This window comes from Xiphophorus hellerii, chromosome 19, assembly GCF_003331165.1.
Source record: "Xiphophorus hellerii strain 12219 chromosome 19, Xiphophorus_hellerii-4.1, whole genome shotgun sequence".
NCBI lineage: Eukaryota > Metazoa > Chordata > Actinopteri > Cyprinodontiformes > Poeciliidae > Xiphophorus > Xiphophorus hellerii.
The window spans coordinates 21681121-21700830 of NC_045690.1; the positions used below are offsets into that span (position 1 = coordinate 21681121).

The 19710-nt window shown below is 41.3% G+C and overlaps 1 protein-coding gene across 6 annotated transcripts; it reads right to left on the bottom strand.

Moving 5' to 3' along the window:
- Positions 1–241: 241 nt before the first annotated feature.
- On the bottom strand, positions 242–19035 carry coq8ab (coenzyme Q8A, genome duplicate b). Of its 6 annotated transcripts, none has more exons than XM_032546675.1 (15): positions 18896–19032; positions 18242–18386; positions 15046–15354; positions 14858–14924; positions 12695–12766; positions 11273–11398; positions 10164–10249; positions 9926–10066; positions 9759–9840; positions 9506–9599; positions 8097–8238; positions 6961–7068; positions 6809–6874; positions 4866–4952; positions 242–3202 (listed from the first exon to the last, which is right to left on the bottom strand). In XM_032546675.1, exons 1-15 carry the CDS (start codon positions 18928–18930, stop codon positions 2909–2911), a joined length of 1854 nt encoding a protein of 617 aa, XP_032402566.1. In that variant the 5' UTR covers positions 18931–19032; the 3' UTR covers positions 242–2908. The 6 variants fall into 6 exon arrangements, 5 of the variants coding, with proteins under 5 accessions (XP_032402566.1, XP_032402563.1, XP_032402564.1 ...); XM_032546672.1 differs by having other exon boundaries at positions 18764–19032; XM_032546673.1 differs by having other exon boundaries at positions 18275–18386; positions 18764–19031.
- Between the last annotated feature and the right edge of the window lie 675 nt (positions 19036–19710).

Here is a 19710-nt window from a genome sequence, read left to right on the forward strand (position 1 = left end):
ATATATGTAGGGCCTGTTTTAAGGTGTGCTCCCCACTTTTTAATTATCCATGCTTGGTCAGATCCTGCTGTTTGGATAAAGGAGGCAGGGAAAGCAGAGTGAAGCATTAGCTAGCAAAACTTAATGTAGCGAAGCTTTGGCTTAGCTTTCACCTCCAATGTTCTCTTTAAATTCATATGCAGTTTTTCTTTCTTCCCCTCTGCAATAGATTTAAATAATTCAATACTCGAAAACAAATGGAAACATTTTCCGTATTTATTGAAAATTAAAAAATTTACAAAAGTATTCACGCTTTTCACTGAGATCTTGTGGGAGGTAACGGCTGTGTTCGTGGCAAAACTTGTCAGGAAAAAAAGCAGGAATGTGACAAAGAGCTGAACATGTCTGCTGGACTCAGAAGGGTTAATGAAACATCTGAGATGTTAAAACGACATTCAGACAGAAGTAGCACTTCCTTTTTTTTTTTGTTCTGCAAGTGAGTCAGAGGCAGGGCTCAGAAAGAGGAAGGCAGAGGGGAAACAAAGCGTTATTCACCAACTGTTCAGGAGCGTTTATGTTAAAGAACGAGATTATTTCCACCATCATGGCGGCCGTAAACAAACCCACTTTGAGGAGGGAGCAGCTGAGAAAACCCTCAGGATTAAAAAAAACAAAAACATAGCAGTGAGTTCCACTCACTCAACAATAAGGCACCGCAGAAATCAACTTTTTATTCTTACTTTGGGGCTAAGAAGAGTTTTTTTGTTTGTTTAATTTACATAAAGATTTGTTTGAGATTTACACATCTCTGCTGCTTTTCTTCAGCTAAAGCAGAAAAATTCAAACGCTGGGTTTGCCACAATAAATGGCTAAAGATTTTAACCGATCAGGTGTCGCCGTGCATATTTTTTTGGTATACTCTGGGGGGGGGTTTGTGTCTTGCTTTAGCATCATCATGATTAGTTTATTTTCCAACGGTTCAGGTCAGGTGGAGTGTAGTCCCTCACCACACACAATAGGGAGGTTATACAGTACAAACAACAGATTGGCTTAAAGGATATGTACAAACTATTCGATCCTTATGGAGATTAAAGATGGTGTTATCAAAACAAACACTCGATTAAGACAACCATAGCTGCTATTGGAATACATTTTGCTCTGTTTTTTCCCCCACCATGTAACAGTTGTAAAAGAATAAAAAGGAACCTCCCCCAATTGACATGACGCCGGCTCCGCCCCCATGCGGAAGTAGAGCAGTCCTCCGACAACCACACAGTTATTAAGGCAGACTAACGGACCTCAATGTGTTGCCCTAGACATTTTTTGAATCATTTTTGCCTTATAAACCGGTTACGTCATAGCGTGGCGACAAGTTCCCGTCCGAATTCCAAGACTACTTCAAATGAGTCCTCCTTTTCCCCAAATTTGAAGGATGGGTCCGGTGTAACCTTCACGGCCCACCATATCCCATAATTCACTGCGGGTCCCAACCGGGCGTTCAGGCAGAGCGTCAATGGCGGTGAAGAGCGACAAATTATTTTTTGCTATATTACACTTTAAATGACAACGTGATTTGGTACAACGTTTTTAGGCGAGAATATAAGTGTGTAAGTCTCAAGTATCTGCTCGGTTCATCAATACGTCACCTAATTGCAATATTGCTCGGACATTTTCGGACATGTCTGCTCCCGCTGCGTTAGCTGCTAGCTCTGTTAGCTGGCCGGGCGCTCCAGGTTCGGTATACCGGGGGAGAACGCCCGACTCCCGGCACATTGTTATAAAAACTCCCGCTAGCTTTCCCCAATGAGTGGAAGTTAAACACCGATATTATTCACTGGTAATATCTGGTAGAAAAATGTTTAGTTTGCTAACGTATTTCAAAGCAGAGCAAATCGGTTTGATTGATTAAAAGTTAAGCCTTCAAACATAATAGGTTTATTTAACCGTAATGTCTTATCTGAGATCTGGAGAGTATTATATTTGTAAATGAATAATTTGCTTATATGTATTCCTTGTAGAAAAGTGCAATACACGTTTGAACATTTTAGAATCAAACTAACAGATTTCCTTTTTTACTATGCAACACCCTTTACTATAAAAGGTGAAGAATAATATAGAAATTAGTAATACATGACCGAAAAACTTCACGCTGTCACGGTTGCTAGGCAACATGAGTTACGCTGAGGTGGGGGCGGGGACAGTTGGGGAAGGCTAAACCTGTCCGAATTCACAGCTTTTCCCTTCCGGTCCACGTTTATTCGCGGTCTGTGAATAAACAGACCGCATAGGATATATGTTATATATATATATAAAAACATACATCCTATGTAGGATCCATCCTACATAGGATGTAGACCCTGAATTCGGACACAACTGGTAAGTCTTAGCACGGAGCCTGAGCCGTTAGGAGCCCTGAATCGATAGCACAGAGCTATCAGTAAGTATCGTTATGACAAAAACTGGGATGTTTACTACCAGTTACCTTCGTGGTGCTGACTAACGTGATAGTTCCCGTTCATCAGTTTCATTCAGCTGGACGTGAGGTGGTTCTGCAGTTCATGATCCATTGCTTGCGTTATTCCAGACTCCTTTTTGATTTTGGAAATGTAATAAATTGTATTCCGCCCTCTGTATGTTCTGGGTGATGGCCGTCGGGATTGCATATTGCACCCACTGACAACTTGGACAGTGATTATTATTTTCCTCAAAATCTCTCTGACTGCAGCGTATTTTCTATGATAGATGGTGTCAATATTGTCGGAGTACTGTACTTGGAACGCTGATTGGTCAGTTGCTGACAAGTGCCCTGGAATGATTGGGGGAGGATTGCTCTACCTCAGCATGGGGGCAGAGCTGACGTCATGTCAATTGTTCCAACATGATACAAAAAAAATAATAATTCAAGATAATCCCAACGTAACACAAGTCTTCACTGTTCAGAGTCGGGGCGTCGATCCTTCCAGTAGTTCCTGTACGCCTCCTGGAACATGTTCTTGCAGGAGATTCTGGCTTTCAGCTTGGAGCAGATGAGGAAGGAGCCGCCCATCTTCCTGTGGAGGGAGTAGGTCTCCTCCGGCGGCGGCGTCAGGCGCTCCCGCAGCATCACGGGGATGAGCCTGTGGATGCGCTCCGTGGTGCTCTGCTCGCCGAAGTCGAACGGCTCCTGGGAGTTGAAGGCCTCGCCGAGGATCATCACGGCGTCCACGTGGGCGTTCTCCATCGACTGCGAGAGAGGAAGAGCAGAGGCCGAGTTAATGTTCGGGAGGGAACAACGTGGAGGGGTGCAGCAGCAGCTACAAAGCAACACGTTAAGGAGAAGTGTAAAGCAGGGAGGCCTATGATTGGTCGCTCTCTTTGAGCTGAGGCTTAAGCGTACACAGAGAGGTGTAAAACAATCAATACAAGAGGAACAGATGGGGCCTCCAAAACAAAACAACCCCCCCAGGCCAAAACCAGACTTGTGAAGCTCATGAACTGAAAGTCGACAGGTGAGAAAACCAAGAAGATTCTCAGAGGAAGATAAAGAAAAGGTTTAATGAGGATAGAGAACTGGCTTAAAAAGGAATGAAAATATTCAGTAAATAGGAAATAGTGTCTAGCAGCTGTTTACGTGGCGTTAGCTGGTCACGTTTGTGTCTTTTAGAATCCAACTCAGTTTCCACAAAACTGACGGACTGGTGCCAGACGAACTGCTTCACTCTGCTGAAGGGCACGCTCTGACTCACTGTGGTCCAGTTTCCAGAAACATGGCTACAAGTCATCTGATTAGTTTTTACGTTAGCCGGGAAAATGAGCACAAACCTGGTGATTTAACAGCAGGAGCCGCGATCGGAAGCTTGGGAAATCTGGCGATAAATTGGTTTGCGCAGCTGAGTTGTTTTATACAGAGCGAGTCGCGTTTTCAGGTTCAATATGGCGGAGTAAAAAAACAGTTCATTCATTCACGACAAAAGTCGACTCGGCCAGAAATCGTCGACACGTTCAATGCCTTCTTGTCCGCGGACGGCAGTAGCACATCCGCGGACAAGAAGGCGCTCCAGAGGGTTGTTAGGGCAGCAGAGAGAACCATAGGCTGCCCCCTCCCCACTATGGAACAGATTTACACTTCCAGGCTCCATAAGAAAGTTTTGGACATTTTAAATGACTCTTCACACCCTGGCCATGGTCTCTTCCAGCTGCTGCCATCAGGCAAGAGATACAAATAGTCAAATAAACCTTTTATTTGGAGTCTTATTCATTTCTAAATATATAGGTCACACTGAGTGAAAGTATTTCAAACCTTCTACTTTCTTGTAATCTTGATGATTATGGTTTACAGATGATGGAAATCCCAAAATTCAGAAAATTAGAATATTACATAAGATCAATTTAAACAAATTGTGTTCATTTCCATGGAGTTGCTGCTTGGTCAGACTGAGACCCCTGGGTTAGAGGCTCAGGAAACTTTTGCAGGTGTTTTGAGTTAATTAGCTGATTAGGGTGTGACACCAGGAGAAGAAAAGCTCTCTGTCAGCGTGACAACTCACCAGAAACACAAACGACAGGGCAACATCGACACAAATAAACATCAGGACCGAGAGGGGGGGACAGCGGGACGCCCCCGATATTGGGCCACTGATTACTATTACAATGAAACAATTGTACTAAAATAAATCTCAAAATTATTTAAAATCCAAATTCGAAATGCTTAAAAAAATAAACCCAAAATCCAGACAGCAGGAATTTCAGCTGATTGTTGGTGAAAAACAACCAGAGCTTCTTAAAAGCAGCTTCCTGCTTCTGATTGGACGTTCGATACGCTGACGCTTTTCTTGTCTTTGCGACCAAGAGACGCGGTCCAAAACAACTTAATCACAGCCTCTTGTAGTTAAATAAGAGTTTCTCACCTTTGTCTCGTATCCTGTGAGGAACTTCATGTCTCTGGATTGGAGCAGGACGCCTTCTCGGTTCTGATCCGCCGCTGCCTTAATGATCTGAAAGCACAAAATGATCCAAACATAAAGGTTGGGTTAATGGAAATTTAAAAAAAAATAAATAAATAAAGATTCTAACTGCACAACTTTCAACAAACTGGAACTTTATTATCAACCGACTCTGGAACTGCATCTAATGTGACTCTTGTGGTGTGACTGAACTGTATCAGGATGAATTGGGTAAACTAAAAGTCCAGCACATGAGTTTGAAGCTGAATATTTATGTGAGAGTTTAAGTAAAACCTTTTAACTAAGTTGTTCCATTGATAACATTCCTTAAAACGTGAAGTTACAAACTGATAGAAAGATATGTATGCATATATATATATAATTGCTTAAGTTATTATTTCATTCTTCCTGTGGTAAAGTCATGAAACTCTACGGCTCCTTAAACAGACCCTGACTTCTGATTGGCTAACCTGAACAGTAGTAGAGCTGCGGACCAATCTCCTCGTCCGTAGCCGTGTTAGTCCCACCCACTCACATTACTGGGTGCAGATCAATTCAATGGACTATGAAATAATCAACAAATAATTACATTTAATTCTAGTGAACAATTTACACATTTAATCATTCAACTACCGTATATTCCAGACTACAAGTTGCATTAACGATCGACCAATCAAATTTATAAATTTGATTGGTTGATACTAAAAGCAGCTTAAAGTGCTGCACAGATCAATAAAAACAATTACCCACCTCGCATGGAAAAACACACAACTGTATGGAAAATGCCCAAGCTACGTGAAAATAATCCAATTCAGAAAACGCAGTTAAAAAGAGCCTTGAACCTCTTAAAGACATTTTCTTTTTTAGTCAAAAATGTGTCATTGTGATAATGGGGAACAAAAACCATGAGTCGCTCCTGACTCACCAAACCATGTAAAAAATACAGCAAGTACTTTGAAATAACCAATTTATTTAAGGTAATCGTAGATGACATTTATTGAAGGTTTTCTTTTTCATTATTTTTAAAACCCGTCTCTTATTGTGCAACTTTTGGCCCTCTATGATACACTGAACCTACTTCCTCACTGTAAACTTTTTGCCATACAAACTGAACTGAATAAGTTTCAACTTCCTTGATACAATGCAACTGCTGTGTGACTTTTTTAAAAACATTATTCCAAGAAAACAGAAACTCTTCCCCTGCATTCTGTTTTTATTATGAGTTTCTGACTGAGCTGAATAAATAATAAAGGGTTTGTTTTTGTTTTGGGTCTTGAGCTGTGTGCTCCTTTAAGACTAAGATGAGACCATCCTCCTCCCACAGAAGGATCGCTGCTCTTATTCCAGTGGACTCACATCCACACAAAGGGATGTGCTGTCCTCCTGATCAACAAATAAAGCCAAAAGGAAAGTTTAAACGCTCAAGGCTTTCCTGACTGCATGCCTGTATAAACAGAATCTGTCTCACCATAACCATAAATATTGTATTTACTAGCAAAGTGTAGCGCTTTTTTCTTTTTCTGACAAAGAAAAAGGGCCTAAGAATGAACCTGGAGCCACAAACATGGAGGAGTCTTTATAATTTATTATTTGTCAGGCAGTTCATGGACTACTAAAACACTCTCCTGCTAGTAATCAGTAAGTTTTAAAACCAAATACTGTCAAATTTTACAAATTCAGGTTTTCAGCACAACATTTTATAACACCCAGTCCATTTTTGAACATGTTATTTTACTGCAGGATAACAAACGCCTCTGGAACTAAACGTGGTTTTATTTTGTGAAAAAAGAAAAAGATCCTTTTTTTTTTATTAATAAAAAAGTGCACAGAGGCCAGATTTCTTTTTTTTTACTTGACCACTGGACAGCAGCAGTGAAAACTAAAAGCTTGATTCCCACACTAGTTACCTCGATGTAGCTGTCTGTGAATTTCTTGTCAAATCCTCTTGTAGCTCCAAAGTCCAACAGCGCGACCTGAAAACAGGGAAACGAGACGACCCGTCACTCACCGCCGAGACGGGAAGACATCTTACACCAGCGACACTCGGGTTTTAACAAACCTTATGGATCTGTGGGCTGTAGAAGAAGTTGGACCAGTTTGGATCGGTCTGCATGAATCTGAATTCAAACAGCTCCCTGAGGCATAAAATCAGGATCTGCTCACAGATCTGGGGAGTGGAAACCAGCAGCTATTAGGAGTTATATTAATACTAATGCTACACATTATATAATAACACCTGCTACTCATAAGGACAACATCAACCAGATTGGGGATTTTCCACGTAAAAGGTTCCACGGTTAATCGGATTATTGTGATGAATCATAATGGATCGATTATGAAATAATCGTCAACTAATTTAGTAATTGATTAATCGTTAACTGGAGTATAAAGATAAATATCAGTAATTAAGAAAAAACTTTACAAAAAAACCACATTTTGGATTTAAGATTAAAAAAAAAAAAGCTTTGTGAATATGTTCTACCCAAAACTCTTAAAGCGGCATAGTTTTAGCTTCACCTGGTTCAAATTCTGTGAAAAACAAATAAATAAAAATAAATCTCATATTAAGCACATTTCTCTATTCAGTTATTAATTGATTAATCCAAAAAATAATCACCAGATCACCAATACACTGTGTTGATGTTAAGTGAAGCACAAACGGCAGAGCTTTTCACATGTTAATGTTAGAAATATTTCTTTTATCTGCAGATGCATCCTTTGCTACAAATAATGAAGCTTTTTTAAATAAGAAAATGAAAATTTTATTGCCTAAAAATGTTCATTTTCTTATTTAAAAAAGTAATTGAATTATTTGTTGACTTGTATTTCAATATATTTTGAATACTGTACAAAATAAGCTTACATGGTTAAATTAAAAATCTGCACAAAGTGATTTTTAAAAAAAAATAATTAATCGATTACTAAATTAATCGTTGGTTGTAGCCATGTTTTTCCACAGGTCTGGTGCTACAAGAAGTCCTTGAAGGATTATATGGAAGAACTTATGTGTCGCCACCTTTATTCTAAAATCCAGGTGTCACTTTGCTTTTACTGAGCATTTATGAAAGTATTTTGTTTTTATGTGAAAACCTAAAAAACCTTTGCGGATCAAACCCGGTCATCTTTCACACTTCAACAAGGACCCATGCGTCGGTGTTGACTCGGCCCGGCGTGCCCCGAATCTCCGAGGCGTACCTCATTCCTGAGCTCCTGAGGAAGGTCCGTGGCCTTGTCCAGGGGGAAACCGGACACCAGCGTTGTGGTGAGGACCCGCTCCCTGCTGAGCTCGTCAATCACATCGGGCACGTAGAAAAACGGGTGATCCTTCAGCAGCTGCCTGTCACGCAGAGAGAGGCGCACAAGGTCCGATATAAAAGGACACAAAGACTGGGCCGATTTCAACGAGCTGTAAGTCTGCACCAAACTCCCCAGGGAGGTTTCTCTCTCTCTGTCCGCAGAGAAATACCTCAGTGTTGACTCTGGTCCACTGAGCAGCCGTCCTAATGTGAGACTGGAGTGCATTCTGCTTTTGTCCAATAAAGACAGACCCTGGCATGTCAGGCTCAAAGCTATCAGTGGCACTTTTTAAATTCTAGTTTGTATTTTTTTTTTTTGTTTGTTTATTTTACTTTGATAAAATTATCAGCCTTTTCCTCTGCTTAACTCCCAGCATAAATCAACTCAAGCTCTTGGGAAATTAAGCATTTGTCACTGAACGCGGCGCAACTCTGCAGGCTGCAGCTAGGGAACCTGGAAAACACGGAGGGTAGAGAGAGAAGTGGAGGCCAGTTTCTGCAGCGCAAGGCTTCAGGAGTTTCACTTTTCAAACCTTCAGGTTAAGTTGAATAGAAGGGAAATAACAGAAACTACTGTGGCAGACAATTTCCGTTTCAAAACTACAAACTGTTTCAGACTCAGATTTCAAAGACGGACTGAAAGTCAGCGGCGACGTTTGAACTTTGAGTTACTGTATCTGGAGGGATGTTAAGGCTTTACTATCAGAGCATCTGAAGCTTTAAAAGAGCCAAAACTTTGCACAAACTCAACATGACATGAAAAAATAAATGCATCCTTGTATAAAAGAAAAGACAGCCACCCAGATGATTATTTTCTTATATGGGCTGTAAGACTTGCTTTTGAGTTTCTAGTTACTCCAAAATTAAGATGAATGCAAAAACATTGCTAACAAATGGGAATCTATTTCTTTAGATCTAATTTTTTGTTTCTTTTACAAAATGTTATCTCTAAAATCCTTCAGGGAACCACAAATGGCCCTCGAGCCACACTTTGGATACCCCTGCTTTAAGTCATTTTCAGTTTTACTACCTCAAGTTTTTTTGTTGTTGTAATTTAAGATAATTACAAATCATGATTATCATGATTTAAATCTGAGTTAAACAGATTTAACTCAGGATTTGCTCTTTTCTGCACAACAGACAAGAAATATCTCCCAGTTATCACAATGCAAGCAAATATAAAACACAAAATGTAATACGAGAAGCTGAATCAGAAATGCTTTGACTGTCATTTAATTAACTTCTAAAATATTGACACAAACATATTATAATATCTGCCATAAAAAAAAAAAATAGCGAAGGACTTACTGAAACTTTCTGGCACAGTTTGCCTCCCTTATGTAGTCACACTCCCAAGCTAGCTCACGACTCATGACCTCAATAAGATGTTCTGGAAACAAACCTGTGAAATTGAGGTGAAAAACGGGGGGTGGGGAGTGTTGTACATGACAAGGTGTTCTTGGTTGGCACACAGGTATTATCAGGCTTGACCGCCTGCACACAATAGCAGCTGTTATCTTACAGGTGATAAAATAATAAAAAAAAACTCCAACAATGTTACCTTCAGGCAGAGCGTTGCTTAAACTCAGTGCAGTCATGATGTTATTCACGTCGCTCTTTATGCTCTTGGCGATTCCCGGGTACTGGCGGAACATTTGGGGCATCAGTTTGCAGAACGCGGGCACGATGTGCTCGGATAATCCGCTGCTGCGTAAACACCGCACCCACCTGAATCTTCATGGCCACCTCTCTGCCGTCCTTCAGCCTCCCGAAGTGAACCTGACCGATGGAGGCGGCCGCAAACGGCTTCTCTTCGAAGTACTCCAGGCTGTCCCTCCAGTTCGGGCCCAGATCGCTAGTGATGATTTTCTGGAGGTAGATGAGGAAAAAAAAAAACCCCAAAGCTCTAGTGAAGAGACTGGAAGCTAAATCATTTTTTCTGTACTGCTAATTGAGATAACTGTACCATCATCTGTTTAGTGGGCATGAAGTCTGCGCTCTGCCGGACCCGCTCGAAGATCTTAGCCAGCTGAGGGTTGATAAAGGCGTCGTCTGATGGAGGAAAAGGAGAAAACAAATGTAAGGTTAATTTTAAGGTTAATATTGATTGATCACCTGATGGGTCATCAATATTGACCCATCAATAATGTTGATTGATGGGTCATCAATCAGCATTTTTATTTTTTTTATAACATAGAAGTCTACAGAATCCTAAGAGTAAGTCTGATCCGTTGCAAGTCTTTGAGCTGGAAACAGAACAACCAGCATGCTACGGTCAGGTTAACAGACACGGTCCGCAGCCTCAGCAGTTCAAAGGTCGCATGACGGCATACTTTAAAATCCATAAAACAAGTCAAGACAGTCTCCCGAAAAACGAAACGTGAGTTGACCAAAATGTACATTCGCAATTAAAAACAGGAATAGAAGCCTCAGAAGTAGAAATATAATAAAAACACATGCTTAACATGATTTTATTTTCTCCTTACATCTTTCTTACTTAAACGGTTGTTTCCCAACCACAGCAAAGGGAACAAGTTGAAACCTGACAGCGAGAAAATGGCCGTTTCAGGAGTCGCCGTCAAAACAAACGCCGGCGACTGTCCATGCGGGATTTCGAACGGCTGCGGGAGGAGTTTATCTTTCAGAAAACAGGGGATTTATGTTACAGACAACAAACGCTTCAGTCATTGAGCTCACATGACAAACAATTGACAGCGGCACGGGCGACGCACGGGAGCTAAAACAGCAGCCTAATGTAATGCATGCGGTGTGAACACAGCCGACCTCGGAGTCGGCTTAAGCCGCTGCCTACAGCAGCTAACAGCTCAGCTGGAATGGCGCTCTGTGCGTTCAGCCGGCCTGCGCTTTTTTCAGCGCTGATGAGGGAATCCAGCTTGTTGGTTAAAGAAACTGAAACCCCGACAGACGTTAACAGAGGCTTCATTTACACACATCCTCATATGGATTCATATTGTGCAGCAGCCTGACTCGACCAACAGCTCAAGGAGCATCGATAAAACAATCGTTTTGAGGGTTTACAGGAAATTTAGCGTAGGGGAAACTATTCAGCCTCACCTTGAATGCTGAGCATTTGGCCCATTTTCAAAGCCGCTCCTCGAACTTTGCAAAGTGTCCGAACGATTCTTTCAGCGTTCGCCTCAGAGAGGAAGGGATTCGAGTCCAGGACGGCCTTTTTGTTCCCTTTGAAAAAAACATTAAAATATATATACATAAAAATACAAAAATGAGCACGTTTCAGAACACATCCGCTGTCTGATTATCTCTGCCTGGTGCTTCAAGGAACATCCTGTTGTCGGGTTTTGTCGAGTGGCTCATTGACCCTCAGTAAAGAAGAGGTCAAGTGCCAGACTCTGGTCTCCGTAGCAACTTCTTTGTGGTAATCTGACAGACTGTAAGCTTCGGTAGCAGAGGTTCCCCATTTCCACGATGCTTTACTCCAGAGGTTTCACATTAAAAATATGACAGACGTTCAAATAAGATGAAACAGAAACATCTCCGATAGATACTTTTAGAAGATTTCTGACTTTTACACACCATTACTTCTCATGATATTGGTTATTTTCCCGGCCTTAGAAATCCTAATCGCGGTTAGCGTTATAAAGTCTTACGATAAATACTGACACCTGTTGAACTTTTCCACATTTTGGCACAAATTTTAGAGTATTTTATTTATATGGTGTGTGTGTTATAACTTCACATTTAGCTGGCCCCATCTTGATGGAGTCAAATAAAATCAAGTGCAGCCAACATGTAAACAGAGTCCACCTGTATATCACAGCTGTTCTGAATCGATTAATTTAAGAACTGAAGTGAAAAAAACATGCACAAAGTGGTGGCAGCAGTATGCTGTGGGGATGCTTTGCTCCAGGTTGAAGGCTGGAGCCTAAATACACGGCAATTCTGGAAGAAAATCTGTTAAATGGGGGCAAACAAAAGCTCAGAGTTCAGGGTGGAGGTTCAACTTTTACAACTTTCAGCAGGGAGACGACCTTGAAGGTGCACTCAGGAGTACGATGCAATACTTCTTGAGGTAAAATGCCCCTGTTAGACAGAAATCTGAAGAGAATCTGTGGCAAAACGTGTTAGCGGATGTTTTTGGTCCAATCTGACTGAGCTTGAGCTCGAAGAGGAATGGGCAAAAATAGTTGTCTGTAGCTGTGCTATGTCAACAGTGATATACAATCGAAAACAGAAGCTTACACACAAATAAAGACACTGTTTATCGTCTGTTTAGCTCATTTAGATTTAAGATTTTAAGCAGAACAACAAGAAATCCAGGAGCAGGACTTCCCAACACGTCTGTCGTCGACACAAACCAAAGTCCAATTGTCAACCCAGAGCTCATCTTAGTGCTTATCTAGCCTGGTGCTGCTCACTGATAAGTTGACTCAAACTAAACTCCTGCTGTGTCAGATCAGCAGCAGATCCGCCCTGCCGACTGACCGACAAACTAAACATCACTTCACTTCCTGTTACCTGGTTGTTTCAGCTTCAGACTCTTCTTAGCCATGTCCGCGATCGCTCCGATGCCGAGTCCGACCGCCAGACCTGCGGAGACAAACCACGAGGATAAAACAGAGGCGACGCTCGCCGAGAACGGAGGTCGAGATCGGCAGCCTGGAAGCCCCACAGGAGCGAGTTGGACTTTGACGACGGAGGCGATAACGGGGTTTCTTAAACCGGGGAGGTGACACTGAGGCCAAGAGAAAGGTTTTTAAACTAGCCAGATTGTCGGCACATCCCGGAAACTTTTCCCTCAGCTGCTGGTAGCCTGAACTTCCATTCTTGTGAGGGAGCGAGTCAGCAAAAAAAAAAAAATCTGCTGACTAAGACAACGAGTTCACCCTCTCCGTACTAAATCTATGATAAAACTTTGTTCTGTACACACTTCACTGAAACAAAACTAAAACGCTCTGGCTTTCTGGTAGCTGAGGTTTGTACTTTCATAACACATTTACTCTTGGTGATCTCCTGCAAACCAACTTGTTATTCTCCCATGAGCCTTTGCAGCTACGGAGGAAGATTGCACAATCTGCTTGCTCAATTTTTTTTTGTCTCCCCAGAAATGATTGCGTTACCTAATAAAATGTGAGAGTCGCTAAGGATTATTACAGTATTTTTAAGAACATTTCTGAGTCACTGAACTTGTTTGGGAAATGCAAACGTAAATAAATGAAAGCACAAAAGGAGAGAGAATCATTTGCAGGGTCAAAGAAGAAAACGTGAGAACGGGGATTAACCGTCCTGCGCCGTGAAACCCAGTCAGAGAGCCGAGCTCTGGTCTCTGCACCTGCCCGGTGATCTTACACCGGCTGCACAGCACATTCTCGGGGACAAATGTGGCTCAAAGACACGGATGGACGGCCAAGCCGGCGGTACGGTTTTACGCCCTGCCAGTCACTTTCTGTACCAACGTGTCGGTGCAGGAGGAAGAAAAGTGAGGATGCACCGAGACGTAAAGCGGGGAGCTGAATTGGAAGATTTTCAGCTGGACCGGCGGCTCTGAAATCCTGTTCCCCCCCCATACAGGCGTTCCCGACATTTACAGTAACTTAATGTCATCATTTGAAACAGCCACAGAATTTCCTAATTTAAACTACAGTGAGTTAACTTTTAAAATAAGCTTGTTACATATAACTTTACCAACTTAAAGTGGCTTTCTTTTCTTTTTTCCAGCTCTGGAAAGCGAGTTAATCACTTTTCAAAGTATGTCACCTCCCTACAATGTTTACACTTCCGCTACACATGGAAATATTAATTAAAGCTCCTGTTTTCAAGCTTAACCCTGTTAAACATTATTTATACGTTATTTTAAACTAAACAAGATGGTAGGTATTGAGAGAGTTTTCATTTAATTTCCCAGCACAAACGGCAACGAGGATCAGGGTCCGGCAGTAAATTGGTTCCCACCAGAACGTTTGCTCTTCTGGGGGTTTCATCGCACTGGGCGTCTAACCCAAAATACATCGGACAAAACAAATAAAGGTTAAGATTCATTTAAAAAAACTTAAAGATTAAAGCAATTTTTGATGGAAGAAACAACAAATTTAAAAGATTTATAAATGTTATTTTGGGGGATCTTATATATAAAAAAAATCTGGATGTACAAGTCTTTTTAAGACCTAAATTTGAGGATTTGAAGGATGTTGGTCATCTTGTTGGTCAAGTAATGCGACTTCAGTTTGGTCCGTCTTGGTCAAATTTTCAAAAATAATCCAGAGACAATCACAGTAGATAGCAGGAAGGCTGAGTGAAGTACTGCAAAGTTGCTCCGTTTTTCTTTTCTCAGGTTTTTTTTAGTTTATGTCTCTAATGGAACATTCTGGATATGGAAGCATTTCTGGAAATGTGATTAAGGTAGATATCTATCATTTTCTAGGAAACACCCACTGTTCACAGTGAGTAGAGCTGGGTGCACAAACCTTTTTAAAAAATTGCAGACATAAGATGCTAAAAAGTCAAATCCGATTATTTTATGTCTATTTTTGACTCATATAAACCCTGTCTCATGGTCAGTGTGTGACGTCGTCTCTACCCCCTACATAAAAAAAACCTAAAGGCAGGTCAAAGATTTTTTTTTAAAATATTGGAAATCAGCCTCAAATTTCTTACATAAAAAGAAAACTTAAAAACACTTACTTCCAAAATTGACCAGCCTTCCTATCCTTGTGACCGGCACTTTCCTCTCCCGAGCATTTTCACTCAGCTAAACAAAAGGAGGACAAAACTTAAACAACAAAATAACTTTTTTTTTTTACTTCTTGTATTCATGAGCCCTTCCATCCTAAAAACCCGACATTATTTACTGTCTTTTAAAGGCACAGTACCGCTTGTTGATACTGCTTTGCTTCGGTTTTCTTGGCGCTTCTTGCTTTTTCGATGTCCTCCGCCGTCAGCCGCCCCACTGTGGAGTTGTCCTGGTTAAAGAGCCGCGTGTGTCCAGAGTACAGCTGACCCGACCAGTTCCTGCGGTACCTCGCGTGTCCAGCACCGGGTCTTCCTCCGCCGCACGCCCCGTGAGCGTTGCTTGCCCCTCCGGCCAAGCAGGAGCCGAGGTACGACCCCACGGTGGAGTATCTGAGGAACTGAGCTGGCGAGGCTCTGAGGACGCCGCAGTCCATCTGCTTGTTGAAAGTCTGTCCAATAAAAAGAGGAGAGAGGAAGCTGTTTCATAAATTGTTATGAAATTTTTCGTGAAAAACACTGGCGCTCATGCCAGGGTTGGACAACAGGGTTTAGAAATAAAATTTCTTTTTTTTTTTTTTTATTCCAGATCCGATTTTGATCTGTTTTTTTCCCCCACTTGCTTTCTTCTATTTTCTAGACCAGGGGTGGGCACTCCTGGTCCTCGAGGGCCGGTGTCCTGCAACTTTTAGATGCATCTCTACTTCAACACACCTGAGTCAAATAATGAGGTCGTTAACAGGACTCTGGAGAACTTGACTGCACTTAGGAGGAGATTCAGCTGTTGGATTCAGGTGTGTTGGACCAGGGAGACATCTAAGAGTTGCAGGACACCGGCCCTCGAGGACCAGGAGTGCCCACCCCTGTTCTAGACTATAAATGGTTTTTATTTCAATCATCCCTTCTGTAAGTTGTACGACGGAGCACTGGGGTTGAGATTTTTTGCTTAATTACGAGAATACGGTCATAATATTCGCAAAATAAACACACATTTTTACCAGAAGAACGTCCTAGAAAAATGTATTTTAATGAGGAAAAAAAGCTTCCGGTGTGTGTGGTGTTCTTTGAAATACACTCAGTCGTTGCTCAATCATCTCAAAGTCCTGCTGGTGATAATAATTTGATACATTTGTGTTAAAAAAATTAACTACTCTGTGTAAAACTGAAACCAAAGCATAACTTCACAGGATGCTCAACAATCTTCATTTTATTTTCTTGTCGGATTTCTCATGAAATTACTACTTCATTCTTTTGATGTTACAACTTTATTCTTGTTATGAAAAAAAAAAAAAGCCTGACGCCAATATTCCACCGTACAGTTGACCTGAATTGAAAACCTAAACAAATAGAAGCCGTTAAACACGCTAGTCAGGCAAGATGAGGACAGCGGGCGCGCCGAAATCAATCATGACAGCGGAGACATTGGTGGGAAAAAAATATATCCAGATTTTTCAAAAATCAAGAAAAAAAGATTTTTGTTTCATTTAAAGTCTAGGTATCAAAATGAAAACAGTAAAAAAAACACACAGAAAAAAAACTGAGCTATCTATGGCACAGACAGCTAACGTTAATACTCAATATGTTATTTCAGCATTAGTAGGAATTGCTGTTGCTTTTCTAGTTCGAAATAAAAACAATTAGATCATCGTCTGCATTTTTTTTTAGTTACAAGTGTCAGAAACTGTGATATTTTTACTCAAGGTCATTGAAACATAGGCATCTCATAGCAACCGAAACGAAACTGAAGTGTTTGTTTCGCCGCACACGACCCACTGCAGCGCGAACCACGTGAAGCTATTCTGGCCAAACCTGAGGTGGACAAGAAGACTGAAGAATGGAAACAACACAGGATACAAAATGTCTGTGACAAAGGCTTCTTACAAGAGACGTTTACCAAAAAAATAAAAAAAAATAAAAAGTTCACTGCAGACCAGTGGTTAGTGCTGCTGGGTTCAAATCTCATCTCGTTGTGTATGTCTGGGTTTTCTCCAGGTACGTGTTGAGTCAGGTCAACTGGAAATTCTTAATTATGAGTGTGAGTGCGTGTGTGAGTGTGTGTGTGTGTGTGTGTGCTTGTGAATGGTTGGATGTTGGTCTTGTGACGAACCAGTGACCTGTCCAGTGAGGGGAGTTAAAATTTAACACTCTAGGAATCCAGGGTTCATATGTGTCAAAATTAAACGACCAAACAAAAAGCGCATTGGTTTTACAGTAAAACACGGTGGAGGTGTTATCATACTGTGGCGTTGCTTTGCTCTCTCTGGTACTAAAATGAAGTACTTATGACATGTCACAACAAAAACTCGCCTTTTAGCCTTTTTTCTTTCTTTTTTTTTTGTTTTGGTTAGATAATAACTTCATCCATACATTCCAAATTGTTTTTATTTATGGCCAAATAAAAAATAGGATCTTTTGAGTCATCAAAAATACACTTCATTGAATGCTTTACAGATAAAACAAACAAACAAACAAAAGAAAACCTGGTCATTTTAGGCACAAAAACACAACTCCAGCAAAAACTGAAATCAAAATCAGTTTTTGAAGGCCTGGGGGAAACGCAGTGGGGTCAATACAATGAATTTCCAACCCGAGCCCCCGATCAGGTTAGAAAGTAGAGCAACTACAAAAGCTGCTGCACAGAATAACAGACAATGGTAGCTGTTCAACGTCAGCTAAGGCAAAGCACCGTCTCTGCAGGCTTACATGCAGCTGCATGTGAAACATAAACACGAAACGCGCTTGAAGAAAATCTGTAACAGTTATTTGACTTTACGACGCGAGACGCACCAATCAGGTTTCTCCCAGCGAGTTTCTGTTATCATCAAGGTCAGACTGCGACACACAGGAGGAGGAAACCCGGGCTGCAGGTTCTTGGATGGAGTAGTTTTAGAGCAAACAGAAAATGAAGAGGTAGGGATGCACGATCCACTTTTTTCACTTCCGACACCGATATCTGAGATCTAGTGTCGACTGATATCGATCCGATGCAGAAAAACGGAGCAAAATCGATTTAATCACCTACTTTTTCTTTTAAACACAAATTTATCTGATAACTTTGCAGTGTGTGACACCAAAAACTACACAAGCTTGGTCAAACATGTTAAAACAACACAACTTTAACTTGTTCAGTCAGTGTAAAATAAGCACTAAAGAAACTGACAAGAACAAAAGGTTGTTTTGCCAAAAATGTAAAAACATAAACTGCGAATTCTTTCAAATCGTTCAGAAACTCCATTAAACATAATGCAAAAATAAATAATGAAACACTCAGAAAATGGATCAGGCACAACCGATTTTTTTCAATATCAAAACCGATACAGATATTAATATCGGACCCACCCTTGGCGATCCGATGGCGGGCTGGATGCTTACCAGCCTGTGGTTGTTGGGGCTGCTCAGGCTGCCTCTGTTAGCTGCCTGTTTTATCCAGCTCAGGCCCCTCAAAACCACTGCGTCCCCTGTCATGATGTTACCCTGCAGTGACCTGCACAGAAGGAAAAAAAAAAAAACTATCTAAAGAGAAGGTTTGGTGAGCAAACCATCAATGTTTTTAAGCAGCCATCCTGTAAATACACCACAACCACCAACACCACGCTTTAGCTAAACAATGTAAACACAAACAAGAATAAGGGAAGAAGGTTTAAAAATAAATTACAGTTAAAAATTCTGTGTAAGCTCAAAAAGAAAACCAGAGACGATAGAGGTGGAGAATATGGATTTCAGAGCCGATTGGACAAACAAAAGAGCCACAACTTCCACTCACCACCAGCAGCTTTTCTTAACACGTCGCCTCAGCTCAGAGCGCATGCAGAGCAGCGAGCATTGTGCAACTGCAGTGGCACAAACACAAGCCCCTCTCACCTTGGTCTGACTTGACAATTCCTTCCAGGAAAAGAAAAAGAAAAGAAAAGAAAAGCTCCTGCGGGACAATGCGGCGGGGCGACACGCCGCGGGACATGCAAATGGCTTTCCAGAGGGAGATTCAGCACACACCGTCCAGCGAGGCAAAGTTCAGCGACCTCGACCATCAACAAACCGCTACTCTGGTCGCGCAATCTGTCAGCCGCCGCTGCTGCTGCTCGCTGCCTGAGTGGGCCTGCGTGGGCCCGCTGACGTGTCGGTTCAGGGCGGGTCGCGAGCCGCTGCACTCACCAGGCGCCCACGAGCTTCCCGCCCATTTCTTTTCTTTTTTTAGTATCACGTGATTACTGGAGTCGGACGTTTCTTTACGTGAACAAAAAGCAGAATATAGCAAAGCATAGTCCAGCGAGACAAATAAATGGCTAACATGAAACAATAAAAACACAACTGAGTAAAGATGAATGTATTTATGTCACCAAATGTATAGGTTTCACGTCAGAGCTGAAGAAAGCAAAGCTACTTCCAAAATTATTATTTTTTCACAATTTGGCCAGTGACATCACAAGAGGTACTCCTAAACACGGCAGACCAGCAGTTTTTTTTTATGGCGTTCCTTTACTGCCAAAAATGTGTGTTTGTCTAGTGTGGGTATGTAATTGTGATAGTAGTTTTGTTTACTGTAGTTTAGTTCATGACATATTTTAATAAAAAAAAAAACGTTTATACTTCGTTTTTCTTTAATCAAAGTGATAACTGTTTGGTAGGTACTGCTTTGACTATTTCATTAGGATATAGGGATTCAGTTTGAGCTGAACCGAGCTGTGTTGCACCGCACAAAGAATCAAACAAAAATGTTTCCAGCGGCATAAACATGAATAGATTCCTTTGAACTAAAAAAAAAAAAAGTTTAAAGCATGAGTCTTCATCTAGAATTGCTGTAGGTCAGC

What these genes read in the sequence shown, in the direction of transcription:
- coq8ab (XM_032546672.1), bottom strand. Translation starts at nt 18,930, where the DNA reads ATGGTCGAGGTCGCTGAACTTTGCCTCGCTGGACGGTGTGTGCTGAAT. An exon ending in CTCAGGAGCTCAGGAATGAG is followed by an intron (nt 7,069 to 8,096) that starts GTACGCCTCGGA and finishes TCCACTCCCCAG; the next exon opens with ATCTGTGAGCAGATCCTGAT. An exon ending in TCACAGACAGCTACATCGAG is followed by an intron (nt 4,953 to 6,808) that starts GTAACTAGTGTG and finishes TTGTGCTTTCAG; the next exon opens with ATCATTAAGGCAGCGGCGGA.